The sequence below is a fragment of the Astatotilapia calliptera genome, chromosome 11, assembly GCF_900246225.1.
Source record: "Astatotilapia calliptera chromosome 11, fAstCal1.2, whole genome shotgun sequence".
NCBI lineage: Eukaryota > Metazoa > Chordata > Actinopteri > Cichliformes > Cichlidae > Astatotilapia > Astatotilapia calliptera.
The window spans coordinates 21,711,879-21,726,885 of record NC_039312.1 but is presented as its reverse complement, the minus strand read 5'-3'; the positions used below and the strand labels follow the sequence as shown (position 1 = coordinate 21,726,885).

General features: G+C 43.0%; 1 protein-coding gene across 7 annotated transcripts; it reads right to left on the bottom strand.

Annotated features, from left to right (window-relative positions):
• Positions 1-86: 86 nt before the first annotated feature.
• LOC113032716 (zinc finger protein 384) lies at positions 87-10,679 on the bottom strand. 7 transcript variants are annotated; one of them, XM_026185764.1, is made up of 4 exons: positions 10,206-10,679; positions 9,293-9,775; positions 6,940-6,979; positions 87-6,501 (listed from the first exon to the last, which is right to left on the bottom strand). In XM_026185764.1, exon 4 carries the CDS (start codon positions 6,051-6,053, stop codon positions 1,362-1,364), a length of 4,692 nt encoding a protein of 1,563 aa, XP_026041549.1. In that variant the 5' UTR covers positions 6,054-6,501; positions 6,940-6,979; positions 9,293-9,775; positions 10,206-10,679; the 3' UTR covers positions 87-1,361. The 7 variants fall into 7 exon arrangements, with proteins under 7 accessions (XP_026041549.1, XP_026041550.1, XP_026041554.1 ...); XM_026185765.1 differs by lacking the exon at positions 6,940-6,979 and having other exon boundaries at positions 9,293-9,371; positions 9,661-9,775; XM_026185769.1 differs by lacking the exon at positions 6,940-6,979 and having other exon boundaries at positions 87-3,736; positions 4,025-6,501; positions 10,206-10,678.
• Between the last annotated feature and the right edge of the window lie 4,328 nt (positions 10,680-15,007).

Here is a 15,007-nt window from a genome sequence, read left to right as displayed (position 1 = left end):
TCGCTCATGTTCGATAACTAGCAGTTTTTACCATTTCCTGGATATTGCAGTGAGTAACTCTGAATCAGAAATGAAAGGAAAACAAATAATTACACTTAAGGTTTATTCATTGCTGAAATATAATCAACTACTGACTTCTCAGTAAATAATGTGATAGAAATCTACTAAAACTATTATTTTTCTTTAGAAGAAGAAAAAAAACAAGGCTTGACAGGGGTATGAACATTTCATATGTGTGAATAAAGTGACAAGATGTATTTTGAACTTATTTTTCTTTAAAAGAAAAAAAAACAAGGCTTAACAGTAAGAATATGATTGCAGCTCAGCAAAAAGTAAAAAGGTAGAAGGGGTAAGTATAAGATTGGCATGAAGACTGATTGGGTTACACACATAAATACATGGAATATTACATTTGTTTCTATCATGATAGGTCCTTGTTTTAACACACCGTGAAGTACTGTAGAAATAATCACTGCTAAAAAGAGCATACAAATAACATGAGATAAACATGTGTTACAGTCCACTTGTTTAACCTGTTTTCAATCTCTTGGTATAAAAGCTAGGAAGATCTCAAATAAATGAAGTAAAGTGAACATCATAAGCAAGGCTTCTTGTAAGTTTTTCGTCATTTTGGCAGGAGAGGGGTCCTTGTAATGCTAATTACCAGCAACGTTGACATTTTATCTATGTGTGATTAAATCACTAGGGAATATAGAGCAACTTTCAAATCAGGTTTACACTACAAACTTCTGGGGATATACTGAATAAACCATCACATACTGTAGGAGTGATTTCACAACCTCAGCAAAAAACTTGACCAGAGAACAAACATGCACTGACAAACTATCAACAAAGGTCTTTGTCCCCGTGTCCCTACTCCTAATAAATGCACTTTACATTTTTAAAAAATCCTCAGAGCCTCTAATTGAACAACAACAAGACAAAATACACAGCAGAGACGTTTATCATACAGCAAGAGGTGTAGCGGGGCTTCTAGTTATGGGTAAGAGATACATTAGCAGGTCATTTCACCTAAACTGCTCTAGTAACTGCACAGTGTCAGCCAAGCATAGTGTCAATGCACTTAAGGGGTTAATTAATGATCCTATGGAAACAGTCACGTCTTTGAAAACACCTTCCAACATAATCTGGAAGAATTTCTGGAGATATTTTATAGGACACTCTACAGTAGTTGTTAACACACTCATTCTAATAGTCAGCAGAGTAGATGCAACAGAGACACGAGGCAAATTTTCCTTAAGGCAGCAGATGCCTTTTCAAGTCCCTTTTTTTTCTCTCACTTCCTATTTTAGAACTGAAACATCCCTCTTGTATGCCACTCTCTTCAGAAACCAGGAAGCTCAGTATCTGTATGGTCCCTGTAGGAATGGCATCTCCTCATGACCCTCACGGGTCTGTCTTTCTCCCGGTCTTTTTGAAAGCTTCAGCCTCTTAGCATCTCCCCTCTGCAGTCCTTTAGCCCTGCGGCGGCAGGACACTTTGTGCCTGTGAAGAAGGGTAGCGTTCCAAAAGCGAGCTGAGCAGCGTCGGCAGGAGAAAGTCCCTCTGGCACGGTGGGAAGCCCGATGAATGAAGACTGCCAAAGGCCTGTAAGACTGCTTCCCACACACACTGCACCTAAGTCGCTCCTGAGTGCTCAAGGCTTTTTGTGGGTGTTTAACTGCCATGTGGACAAGCAGCCCCGCTTTACGGGAAAACACAGAATTGGGGCATATTGGACAGCCAAAACGTTTCACAGGAACTTTGAGAGATGACAGGATCTGCACTTTCATTCCACCAGTGTTGACAAGCTTATACCCACCACCACCTGATCCTCCTCCTCGCCTAATTGTCAAACGAAGAGAGCCTTGTTTTTTATTCAACTGCCCTCTTATTGTACAACTGATCTTTCTCTTTCGTTTGATTTCATCAAATCTGACTAAATCTTGAGATTCCCATTTATTTCCCTTCCAATCTCTCCTGTTGGACTTTTTTTTCTTCTTCTTGTGTCGTCTCATGTCATCGTGTGACGACTGGACGTCGCAGTCGAGGGTTTGGTGGGGCTGGGTGCCTGACTGATGATGGGGATGATGGTGGGAGTGATGATGATGGTGATGCAGATGATGATGTTCAGTGGAGGGCAGTTCCGTGAGGGGCTGGAACGGGGCCGTGGTGTGAAGAGTTCGGCTACGGGATCCAGCTGGATATATGTGTTCTCCTTTAACTCCGGCTGGAGAATGCGGGTGTTGCGGGGGCATGACTGTAGAGTTGGGAGGAAGTGGCTGAGAGTAAGCTGGTGCCGCAGAGGCAGAAGACTGAGTAGCTGCAGCATCATAAAAGAGGGGAGAATAACCAACTGGTGGCTGTGGGGGTGCTTGTTGGTGGCTATGAGTGACAACACTTAGACTTTGCCCTCCGTGGCCTTCGTTGGAAGGTGCCATCTGAAGCAGTGCATTCGTGGCAGCCTCACTCTCAGAGGTTGACTGATTAACATCACTCCCACCTCGGTTGTCTCCAGACCCACTGTTGCTTTCTTGTGGGTTAGACTGTTCAGGGCGGGTCATGCCATGCTGAGACTGCTTGTGTCGAGTGAGGCTGTTAGAGTAAGCAAACGCCTTCCCACACACCTCACAGCAGAAGAGCTTTTCACCCCCACCTTCATGGACCGTCTGGTGATGGGCAGTCAAGTGAAAGTGGTGACGGAACGACTTCCAGCATATAGCGCAGGTGTAGAGTCGAGGTGGCGGCGGGGGCTGTGGTTGGGGTGGGGGAGGAGGCTGCGGCTGGGGGTTGGTGTCTTGAGGCTTGACGTCTTGGGAGTAGGGATAATAGGAGGAGGTGCTTGGTGCTTGGTTCTGGCTCCGGTCTTGGGCCACGCTACATTGAGGATTTGGGTTAAAGCTGTTAAGGTTCTCTGGAGCCGGTGTGGTGGGCACCTCTTCCATCTCCCCTTTCTGGTGGAGTTTACTGTGCCTCCTGAGGCTCTGGGAGTAACCAAACTCTTTCCCACAGATGCTGCATTTGTAATTCTTTGCCCCGGAGTGGACTGTTTGATGCTTGCTGAGGTGGAAAGCTTCTCTGAAATACTTCCCACAAACAGTGCAGTGATGGGGCTTCTCTCCTGTGTGGATGCGATCGTGCCTGCGCAGGGTCTCGCGGCGTGCAAATCCCTTACCACAGACACTACAGAGGTGAGTGCGTGGGAGCCCACTGGGGCCCATTCTGGGGGTGTACTGCCTACGTTTGGGGGGCTGTCCGCCAGCTGCAGGATCTTTCTTAGCTCTTGGTTTGCGGGGACGTTTTGGTTTGGCAGTAGGATTCTGCGGGTTGCTGGTCATAGCCTCTTGACTCCCACCACCTCTGAAATTCTTATCCATACCAGATGTGGATGAAGGTGAGCCCAGAGGTCCTAAACCAAGACCACCTAGCAGACCTCCTATGATGTCTCCCCTGTCATCCCCTCTATTTCCACTGTTACTAGCTGCTGTTATAGCAGAGATTGCATTATTCACAGAGCTAGTGACATCATCTTCTGAGTCATCCAGTAGAGAAGAGAGGGGCAGGTGGGGCTGTTGCTGCGGATGGTGGTGCTGGTTGTGGGTCTGTGAATGTGGATGCAGTGTTGGCGCCAGGGGTGCCTTTCTCAGAGCTGGGCCCGCCATCCCACTTCCACATGGGGAGGCACCAGAGTAGCATGGAGATGGATTACCTTGAGAACGGTGGTCATCATGGTAGCCTGTGTAACGATTCCGAGAGTAGTCAGTGGGGTATTTACCATCTGCTCTGTCCCTGTCATTTGAATTCCCTCCCCTTCCAGAATGAAACAGACCATCACATCCTAAACCTGATTTTGGTTCTCCTTCCCTCACAATGATTACACCATCCTCTTCCTCAGTTTTCCCATAAATAACCCCTCTATTGCTTTGATAAGTTCCCCCTCCTCCATTACCTCCTCCACCCCCTCCCTCGACTCTGTCCTCACCATCAGTTCCTGTCTTGCTGCCCCGTTGTTTGGGTCCCCTACCTGGCTTGCCGCAGGTGCCTGAGGCAGCATGGTTGAGTAGAGAGGTGCTCTCACGGAAGGCACGACCACAGGCGGGACATCGGAATGGCTTTTCCTCATGTATCTTCTCATGCCGTGTCAGTGACTCTCTACGATTAAAAGCCCGAGAGCAGGTGGAGCAGCCATATGGGCGGGCTGACGAGTGTATAACACCATGTTGCAGGAGATGCCCTTTTTTCTTAAAGCCTTTGCCACAATCAGGGCAATGAAATATTTTGTTTGGGCTAGAACAAGAATTGGAAGAGGGTTGGGGAGGTTCTTGGGTCGAATGGGGAAGGCTTGGATCAGACTGTGTTTTTATGTGAACAGGGTTTGGGCCAGTAGTGGCAGTATTGCTAGTACCTGCTGCGGTTGGCTCATGCATGCGCATATGCCTGCGAAGGCTTGAAAGTTGAGGGAAGCTTTTGCCACACTCTCCACAGCTATAAACTGGCTCTGTGTCAGACTCTGTGGTGTTGGGTTGCATTGAGCTCTGGTTATCAGATTTAGAAAGGTGAGAATCATTAGTAACCAGTACTGAGGCAGCAGTGGAAGACGGAGCAGAGGAGGAGGAAGAAGAAACTACTGATGAGGATGAAGATGATGAGGCAAGCAGGGATGACGGTTCTCCACCCATGTTTGACATACCCACCCCGCTCCCAATTAAAGCTGGCGGCTGACCATGATTTAGCCCCCCGTTACTACTAGTGCTGGGATTACCACTGTGGCTACTGTGCCCATGGTTGCTACTGCTACTACTGTTGTCAGATTTTCTCTGTGGCAAATAGCCGGCCATAGCTTTCTTCCTCCTACTGCTACTGCTGCTGCTATTACTACTTCCACCTCCGCTGCTTTCCCCTTTACCGTCATCCTTAGACAAAGATAAATGAAGCGGCAAAGGTAGGGGCAAACCTGCTTCCTGCTGCATCAGAGAAGCTATCTGATTTGACGATAGTACAGGAATGCCCTGGAAGTCAAAGCCGCCCAGCGATGAGGGCTGAGAGCCTGGGTGGAGAGGGTGATGAGGATGAGAATGAGAGTGAGGATGAGAAAGGGTGTGCGGTGGAAGCTGGTGCTGCTGGGGTGGTTGCTGTGGAGTCTGCTGTGGCTGGGGAGTAGAGTGGCCATGAGTGTGAGAAGAGTGCAAAGCAGGAGGCGGAGCAAGGCTAGTACTAGGCTCCCCGCCTGTCTGACTTAAGCCAATGCCTAAATGGTTATGAGTTCCCTGTTGAACAAGAAACTGTTCTAAACTAGCATTAGCAGGCACCCCAGAAAGAAAATACTGATTAGCGGCTAACATGCAACTAAACTGTTGATGAAGGCTCCGTGCATCAGACTGGGCCCCAACCAACTGGTGTCCCAATGAGCTGACTGCACTGCTGCTAGAAGGGTTATTAGAGGTTGCCACAGAGGTTGAAGGGGAAGGAGAAGAAGAGGAGGGGCCAGGTGATGCCTGGGGGACAGAGAGGCCGGGATGCAGAGGAGGGGGGGGTGGAGGTGCTGATGTTACTAATCCTCCTAATCCCCCAGCGCTCCCACTACTGCTACTTCCCCCAGCAAAGTGCTCAAAGCGGCCTACACCTGGGTGTAACTGCTCCTGTGCTAGTGCTGCCTCAGACGGGTGGAAAGAGCGCAGGAACTGTGGATAGCCTGAAGAATGGCTTGAGCTGCTGCTGCTCATCTTGCTTGACTTTGAACGAGAGCTCTGAGATGAGGAAGGCTGTTGTTGTAAAGGTGGGGGAGGAGGGGCACTCATCTTGGCAAAAATGGAGGCAGAATCAGAAAAGGCGTTACCTCTAGACCCCTGCAGGGGGCCCAAGCCAAGTCCAGACAGAAGAGCTCCAGGGGACTCAGCCTGCTGCTGCTGCTGCTGCTGGAGTTGATGCTGGTGAAGCTGCACTTGCTGCTGATGCTGTAGTTGCCGATCTAAACCAAGGCCTTTGAATTGGTGGGCCTGGTGCCCACTTAACATCTCTATAATGTCCAGATTGTATTTTCCAAATTGGAACATTTCCCACTCACTGGCACATGGGGATGCAGGTGCCAAACCTCCAGCACTAGGGGCGGCGAAAATGATCCCACCACTGACTGGTGAAAGACAAACTTAACCCTAAGGGTGAAACTAACCTACGACTTCTTTTTCAAGAAATACTTAAATGATAGCTTAAAACTAAAAGTTCGTCTCTCCAGATTGTTTAGGTCTGGTGCTGCTACTCTCTGTTGATCATCCACTGCCCACGCACTACTTCCAAACTGAGAGGGGTAGCCGAGACGACAATCTGATGATCAGACGGTAAAACGTGTCTTTTGGCAGGTAGATAAGATCCACCTAATTTTAAAACTTGCTTAGAATAGTTTTTATTGAGAAGCAGTTCAAATGACGACTTCTTGTTTCCTTTACTGCGCTCCTTCACCTAAGCAAGATTCCTCATCGGTGTTCAGCCAAGAAGTTCCTACAGCTGAAAACACAAAATCAAACAGGAGTGAAAGTCATAGCATTACTACACAGTCTATAAATGTATTTAAAATTCACTTATGCCCCTTCTATAACAGTCCTTTAATTTATTGAGGTGAATTTGTACATGCTTAAATCTCAGCCTCAAATTAAACTGCAGCAATACACAGACTATAGTGAGGATGACACAACCCACCAACCTGACTTTAAGTAGCCTTTACTTTTAATAAATATGGCATTTATACCTAAAGTGAATACTTCTTATAAATGGAAACATTTAGTTGAGATGTGACCAATATACAACTACTGCTGTTAGGCTGGAAAAGTGAAGGTTTCTACTGGTATTAGGAAAAGAATCAATTAACAAATCAAGCTTAGCATTTCACAGCTACTGAGCAAACTATTAAATACATTAAACATTTTACAATTTGTAATGACTTACCGGTATGTAGTTCTTGTGGACTGCAGCACAACTAGAATTGCTGCATAAAGGCCAATTCCTTTATTATTAGACTCATAATTGCTACAGAAGACAAAGTTATTTTTTAAGCATTTTTAGTGTCTATGCTTACAGGTGCACGGTATGAAACTAGCCAGATTTTTATCTAACCCTTTAACCCTAACATGCTGCAGCAGTTTGTGAAGAATCTCGTGTGTTTTACATTATGAATGCAGCATTTGCGTCTCTCTAATAACAACAGTTACTCAGGAAGATGTAGAGAGAGAGAGAGACATGTGGCAGTGTTCCACGAAAAACCACATCACACAGCAGATTTCTTGGTTCTGGTTAAGAGCAGGTGTGTCTGTGTGTAAAAACTGGTTGTTTTGACTTCTTAAAGCCTTACATGACACGGATTATATGTTATTTTTACTGACTACTTGAGTAAAGTGACTTCTCTCCACCAGTGGTGAAACAAGAAAGACATTTTGCATTACTTTTAACCTACACTACTTAGACACTAGCCACTTCTTGCTATATTTTACCATGTGTTCTGTAAGAATTTACAACTTCAGTAACAGTTTTCGCATTGCAATCTCTTTTACATAGTGCAAGAAAACACGAGACGGCGTTTATTGTAAACGTACAGTCAAATGTAAAACTGAGTACACAACATGATTCAGTAGCTTGTGGTGCCACCTTTAACAGTAATAACTTTAAGTAATCATCAGTATGCGCTCATCAGTCTCTCACATTATTGTGGAGAAATTTCAGCACAATCTTTATTACAATATGGCTTCGGTTTATTTAAGGTTTGTGGGCATTCATTTAAGCACAGCTCTCTTGAAGTTGTGCCACAGCATTTCAATCATGTTGAGCTCTGGACTTTGGGCAATTGCAACTAGGGCTGCCACGATTAGTCGACTAGTCACGATTATGTCGGCTATCAAAATCACTGACGCGTCGTTTGAAGCTTTGTAAGATTCCAAAAGACGCAGGAATAAGTAGTAGGATTTAAGAGTGTAATAACAGACTGAAACAGAAGATGGCAGCACTGCATGTACTAGGATGCCAGCTGCCATTAAACCCCGAAGAAGAAGACGCAGTGTCCGGTAACGTAGCTGTGTCCAAATTTAGGAACTGCATCCTCCTGTGCCCGCATTTGTAGGCCAATTACGTTACAGCGACACGACGAAGACTGTACAAATTCGAAGACTCCAACAAATGCGGCTGACAAATGCGCCCTTCATTTCCCCAGATTTGAAGGATGGGTCGGTGTATACTTCGTAGCCCAACCTATCCCAGAATTTATAGCGTGGCCTTGCTCAGTTTCCATCAATGGCGGCAGCTAGTTAGTTTTAATATTACTCTTATTATTCTTTCTGGGTCACAAAATAAATGTTTAATAGTCGACTAATCGCAAAAATAATCGGTGACTAGTCGACTATCAAAATAATCGTTTGTGGCAGCCCTAATTGCAACCCCTTGATTCCTTCCTTTTTAAGCTGGTGTGCTTGGGATCATCATCGTGCTGCAAGACCCAATTTCAGCCAAGGACAGGTGGCCTCACGTGTGACTCTAGAATACTTTGGTATACAGAGGAGGAGTTCATCAACTGAATGGCTGCAAGGTCTCCAAGTTTTGTACATGAAAAACAAACCCAAATCTTCAACCCTTCACCACTGTGCGTGACAGCTGGTATGAGGTGTCTGTGCTGATACTCTGTGTTTGTTTTCCACCAGGCAATGTGTAAACACACACCTGAATGACAGACCAGAAAACTGCCAAAATGTCTGCTTTTACAGCTTCTTACCCTCTTAATTCCTATGGATACAGTAAGGGTGTACTTAGTTTTTCACAGGACTAGTACGACTCATTAAATCGCTCTTGTTCTCATGGCTGCATTTCAGAAGGTTTCAGGGTTTTCAGTAGAACTCAATCCTTGTGATAAGAGAAACTTCAAAGATGCAAATTAGATACAAATTAATTTAATGAGGTTATTCACTCTTAAGAATCCTTTTAAAGATAAGTTTCTGTATAACTTGAATCATTAGACACATGGGAGCCTGTTAGCCAATTATCAAGACTTCACTTTCCAACATTAAACTATTCCATCATTTAAATGCAAATAAAACTGCCTTGCAAAAAAATAAAATTTTCATTCAAATTTGGCAATAAGTCATGCACGTTTTAGCCCCAAAATGTACAAAACCAACAATGCTGACTTAGATATTTTAATGTTATTGTGTCAATTATCACACAATTCAAATGTTAGTTTTAATCTTAAAGGTCCATGAGCAGGTTATAATATACATAAGGAATGTTTTTAAAAAGATTAATAGTAATGATCAATTACCTGAGCAGGTATGATGGATGTAATTACACAGCAACAGTAGGTGTATAGTACCTTAATACAGATCAACAGGGTGGCTGATCTGCAGATACATACATATATTTCTTATTAGCACTTTTATTTTTACTTCTTTACGCTTTATGTGATTTTCTTGTGCCTCGGGCAGCAATAAACTTAAACCAATCTAACCTCCACTACCAACAAGCATGGGCACAATCTGCATGGCTTATTAAAACAAGTAGGCATAAATGGACGTTGCAATAAAAAAAATAGTATGAAGTTGTTCCAATTTATTCGAATACTTGGATGGCTTAACATGAACTGTCTACGGCAGATTCACTCACTTTGCTCACCTCTTAAAAAAATCTTACCGTTTCCTCTAATTGATGCGATGAAGCTAGAGGGGAGTGAGCTCCCCGGGCAGATGAGGAAGATAATCTATCGCACATTTGACTGCCTCTCATTTTATAATGCACCTCGGCAATCCTGTAAAGAAGGGCAGAAAATGCTCAAATTAACACAGTGACGCTGTACAGTGTAAACATTAGCAGTCCGTTACAGGCGCCAGTTATAACGGATGCACTTGAGGTGGCATCCTGAAATAGTATTGGCTAACATTTGGAGGAAAGTGCGGGGAAGAAGAAAAAAAAAACACACACACACACAGAGAGAAAACATTGGAAGCGCTTGCATGCAAAACTTCACGGTTCTCCTTAGCATCGTATTTTACACTGGCTCGGCGTGTTTAGCTGTTTGCTGCCACACACACGCAGTCTACAAAACCACATAACCGACCGACCGCTAATGTTAGCCGTCATTTTAAACCACAAAAATACAGGCACGCCGACTGCCGTTAACACTGTGATGCTAGCGTTAGCATATACATCTGCGTAACCTATAATCGGCAAATGTTTACCTACGCATCCAGTTGCAGGGCACAGTTGCAGACGGATGAGGCCTGTCACGCCTTCTTCTAACCGCCTAGCTAGCTATCGTCCGCTTCCATTTCTGCGTGCTGTTTTCCAGTCGTTAGCCAGAGCCATTTTCACTGATGCTGAGCTGGGTGAACGCTTGCACAGTTCCCCCCAAGAAATCGACGCCGACGGGTACCGCAGCCGCCTCCTCGCCATTTGATTACGACATGTTGCGCTGTCAGTGAGCTTTTGCTTGATGTTTCGGCGGCCGAGAAAAATTAGGATGCTCGGTGATAATATTTTTGGGTAAAAGTGAGTGACGTGTGCTCCCTTAACATTGGTCCTTTCCGGCCCTTGTAATATTTCCGGGTAGCAGCAGCGGGGCTCACAGACGGCGGTTTAGGGCTCACAGCGGATTCAGCACCTTTGGTTGCATGCTGGGCTAAAAGATGAGCATTTTCACATTGCCTGCTACATCAGGGTACAGACCCTGTGTCATTGTATTACAAGTTATCAGTATCCGTGAAGCACTTTACCCCCCCCCCCCCCCCCCCCAAGCTCCAATATGCATGCCTTGGAGGCCTAGAAATAGTTATTATGTTATGCTACACAGGGCATTGAAAATATATAAAATTAAGTGAAATTAAAAAAAAATATTTTCCCACTGGTGATTTAAGCTGCTATGATTTTGTGGATTTTTCTCCAGCTGTCCTGCAACCTTAAAATTGGATGAGCGGTTAAGAAGATGGTAAATGAGCCGGTACTTATGTAATGCTTTTCTGCTCTATTTGAGCACTCAAAGCGTTATCTTACTGCAAGCCTCATTCACACACAGGCTTTTTCTACACCAAAGCACTTTTAACATCAACTAACCTGCAGAGTGGGAGAGCTGTCAAACCAACAGCCCTCTGATTGGTAGATGATGTACTCCATCTCAAGATCTACAGCCACAGGTGGATGGATGAAACTAAAACGTTTGTTCCCACATCATTTTATTTTTCTGCTTACTTTTTGTTAACGGTATAAATCTTGGCATGTATCTTTTTTGAAAAATTTTTTTAAAACGAGTGCACATTCACATTAATGAACCATTAAAAAAAACACACAAATATATAGAAAACTTAAGTGCAGTCTCAAAAACATGTGGATTACAGATTAGAGTGACTCTACAGAAACGCTAAACATTCACACATTTAGTTTTTTGGACTAAGCTGTATTTAAAATCATTTGTCAGGATTTAGAAATGCTTTTAATTTTCTATATTTCTATACAAATGTAGAGGGTGACAGAAGGGGATGCTAGGGTTAGGGTAAGATGGAGGGAGGTGAACTGAAGTGGTGACCCCTAACAGGAGCAGTCCAGTGTTTTACCTAATTTGTCTGGATGTGTATTAAGGTGTATAAAAGCTGTACTGCTGCTGATGATTAATACCTGCAAGAGGTGGTTCTTTAAATACTTTGCTCTCAGATTCCAGGCTTATTTGTGATTCTTAGGGTGTTTAAAAGTAGAACTCAGCTTCAGCTTTCAGGCCCCACACTATTGCTACTATTAAGATCAGGCTTAAAGCTTTCCTCTTTAATGAAGCATATATTTAGGGCTGGATCCTGAATCCTCCATTAGTTACGCTGAAATAGGTCTAGGCTGCTGGGGGATTTCCATGATGCACCATGAGTGTTTCTCCTTCAGTCACTTTCTTCACTCACTATGTGTTTACACACTCCTCTGCTGGAGGTTTCTTCCTGTTAAAAGTGAGTTTTTCCATCCCATTGTCGCCAAAGCACTTGCTCATAAGGAATTATGTGATTGTTGGGGTTGTCTCTGTATTTTATTGTATTATTGTACCATCTTTACCTTAAAAATATAAAGCATTTTGAGTTAATTGTTGTTGTGATTTGGCACTATATAATTAAAATGTAATGTAATTCAATACAGTCAGCTTGCAGTTTAATAGATCTGCAGCTGTAAGCTTGGCAGAGTCAAATAACTGACTGTATACTGAGTAAATACGTCTTAAAGGCATTTTTTCCCTCTATCTCAACAACAAATCTGCACAACACAGTTCAGTGTTTGATTGCCAACAATAGGTCGGGGGTAACTAAGCTATTTAATAATGTTTAGTAGTTACCAAATCTGTGCAAAACAGTGACTTAGGAAGCACATCCTCAGACTAAATAATCATTTTATTATTCTTTTCAATTGATTCAGTTATCCAAGTCACAAGAGGGGTGAGTAATTTCACGCCTCTCTGGGTTTTAACAGTTTTAACCAGTGTGGTTAAAACTGAGCAAAGAATCTCTTATGATCAGTGTTTGCAGTTTAGATATTAATGTAAATTTATCTAGCTCCTCGTTAACTTCTCATCATTTATAGGAAACAATATATATTTTTTACTGTTTTTACAATGTTTGCTGTTGCAGTGCAGATTAAAACTGAAATGACTCAGGTTGACATATGTCACAGAATACACTACAGTACATAGTGCTACAAAATGCACTGTAGTTAGCTTCAGACATTATTGGATGTGTTTTCAGGTTATCTTTTTCTTGCCATCTTTGTGTATTCGAGATCATCAGGTGTGCTGTGCTGAGATAGAGCTCATATACAGTAAATGTCGTCATGTGAGTACTGTAGAAGTCCGTATTATGACTCAGCTTAGTAAAGAGAATCTATTTTTTAACTCTGCAAGTTTCGATCGCAGTTGCAAAAACCATCAACCGCTGTGAAGAAACTGTCTTTTATGTGAATCTCCCCATCAAAGAGGAAGAAGAGCAAGAGCTGTTGAGTCTGTTGGAGCAGCAAAGCTCATTAGAGTTACCAACCTGAGAAGTCACCAATTAACACCACCTCAGATTAGATCCCACATCAATGGTTCCCAGTGCTGAAGTAGGAAAACCACATCAGCATCAACTCTTTGCGTGAATTAGAGATAAATTGCTCCACAGAAACTACTGCTGAAGGAGAGCAATTAAGAGAATTGCTTGGGACAAGCAACAAGAGGACTGGACATAAAGAACAATGGAAACAGAAAATATCTGTATGAGTAGTTTTCTCACTAAATTTTGAAGGAGTGGAACTATAATTTAAATATCTTTTAAATAGAGTGATTCAGATCACACGTGCAGGCTCTACAAGGTCTGTTTGACCATGAACAGTGATTGGGTGGCCCATGAGATGACCTCTACAGTCATGTGACCTAAAACTAGCTGAGATGCTTTGGAATTAATTGAATGGCACCTGAAAAGCCACCAGTGGGAATGCTTTCAACACCTGCAAAGCCTCCAGGTGATGATCTGAAGCAGACATAGCCAAATGTGAAAAAACTGATAAAGACAAACAGTAGTGACTTTGAAACTTTGAAGATGTAAACAAAATATGAAACATATTTTTGTTTCTTTTCATTCCTGCATACCTAATATGCACATGTAACTGTTTTTGGAAACAGTAAAAATAAAGGAAGAAAAATGAGTGAGTCACAGTGTTCAAACCTTTTCACAGGTACTTGTTTATGGTGTGTTAATATGAGTTTTGAGAGGCGTTGGACAGTTTGGGCAGTGCATTTACTGATATCTACAAACAGTCAGATGATATTATGTTCTGTGTTTTGTTTTTGTCAGTCCCGTGTAAAGCAACAGAAATAGCTTTAAGGGTGAGTTACAGTCTGAGCAAAGCCTTCTTGCACAGCTCATCCTGGAGCCACTGAACCTCCTGGTGGTGAAATGTGCAAACTACGACTCTGACGCATCAGAGGCAGATAGTGCTTAAATCAAACATAATCATTTTTGTGCCCTCTTGAGTAGCCCCTGCAAGAATTATTTCTGTGTCAGCACGGTGGCTGTTATCTGCCCCTTCATACATCTCAGTGCAATAAATGTATTCACAGGAGGTTTTAAATATGAGCTGCGGAGCCCTTGTTTCACCATAGGAATCCAGCACGTCCAGCAGTGATATAACTTTGCAGCCCAGACGATCTCGAGCTGTAAATTATACGAAAACAATTCCACCTTTTTCATTTTATTTAAAAGTGCAGTTGTCCGCTCCCAGTAGCACTGCATAGCCATACTGCAACTTATATAACATCTCACAGGCAGATGATATGGGATTTTATTATACAACCAGTCTGTGTGCTCACTAACCTACTGAACACTAAAAGGGCCTTTTTTTTCCAAATATAGGAGGCGCTTTTAGTTTGACTCCTTATAAAACACCAGTTTGCCTTATGATTACTGTTATGATAACCCATATTTATTAACATACTGATGCTGAGCAAGCCACTGGTGTCAGATCTGGTTATTATCCTAAAAGTTTGACTCACAGATTGTTACAAATCAATAAATAAATACACTTCAGTGACAGAAGCAAGCTTCCATAGCAGTGTTTTATTTCTACTCCACTAGATTTGATCAGGTTACTAGTTACATGCAGATTTTACGTGAGAAACAATAATCTGTCGCAGTTATATAATATATAGTCCAATATTATACTGTAAATATGTCAGAGCAGATATTGTTTATGATAATAACACACTTGACATTTTCATCGTCGGAGACTGTTTTTATATTGCACTATTAAGACGTTCGTGCAGGTAAGAGCTCTGAAAACAACTGAAAAGTAGCTCGTTTATCTAAACTACAGAGCTCATTATTCACACCTTGGCTTAGATATGATTTCATTGTGCACCCAGTGAGCACACACGTCAATGTGATATATTGCTAAGTCTTAAATAGGTTTGAGAAAACAGGCACTCGAGGGTGTTTGTAGGTATTATGAAGTGCTTTGAAATGCAGAGGAACAATGTTTACCTCGG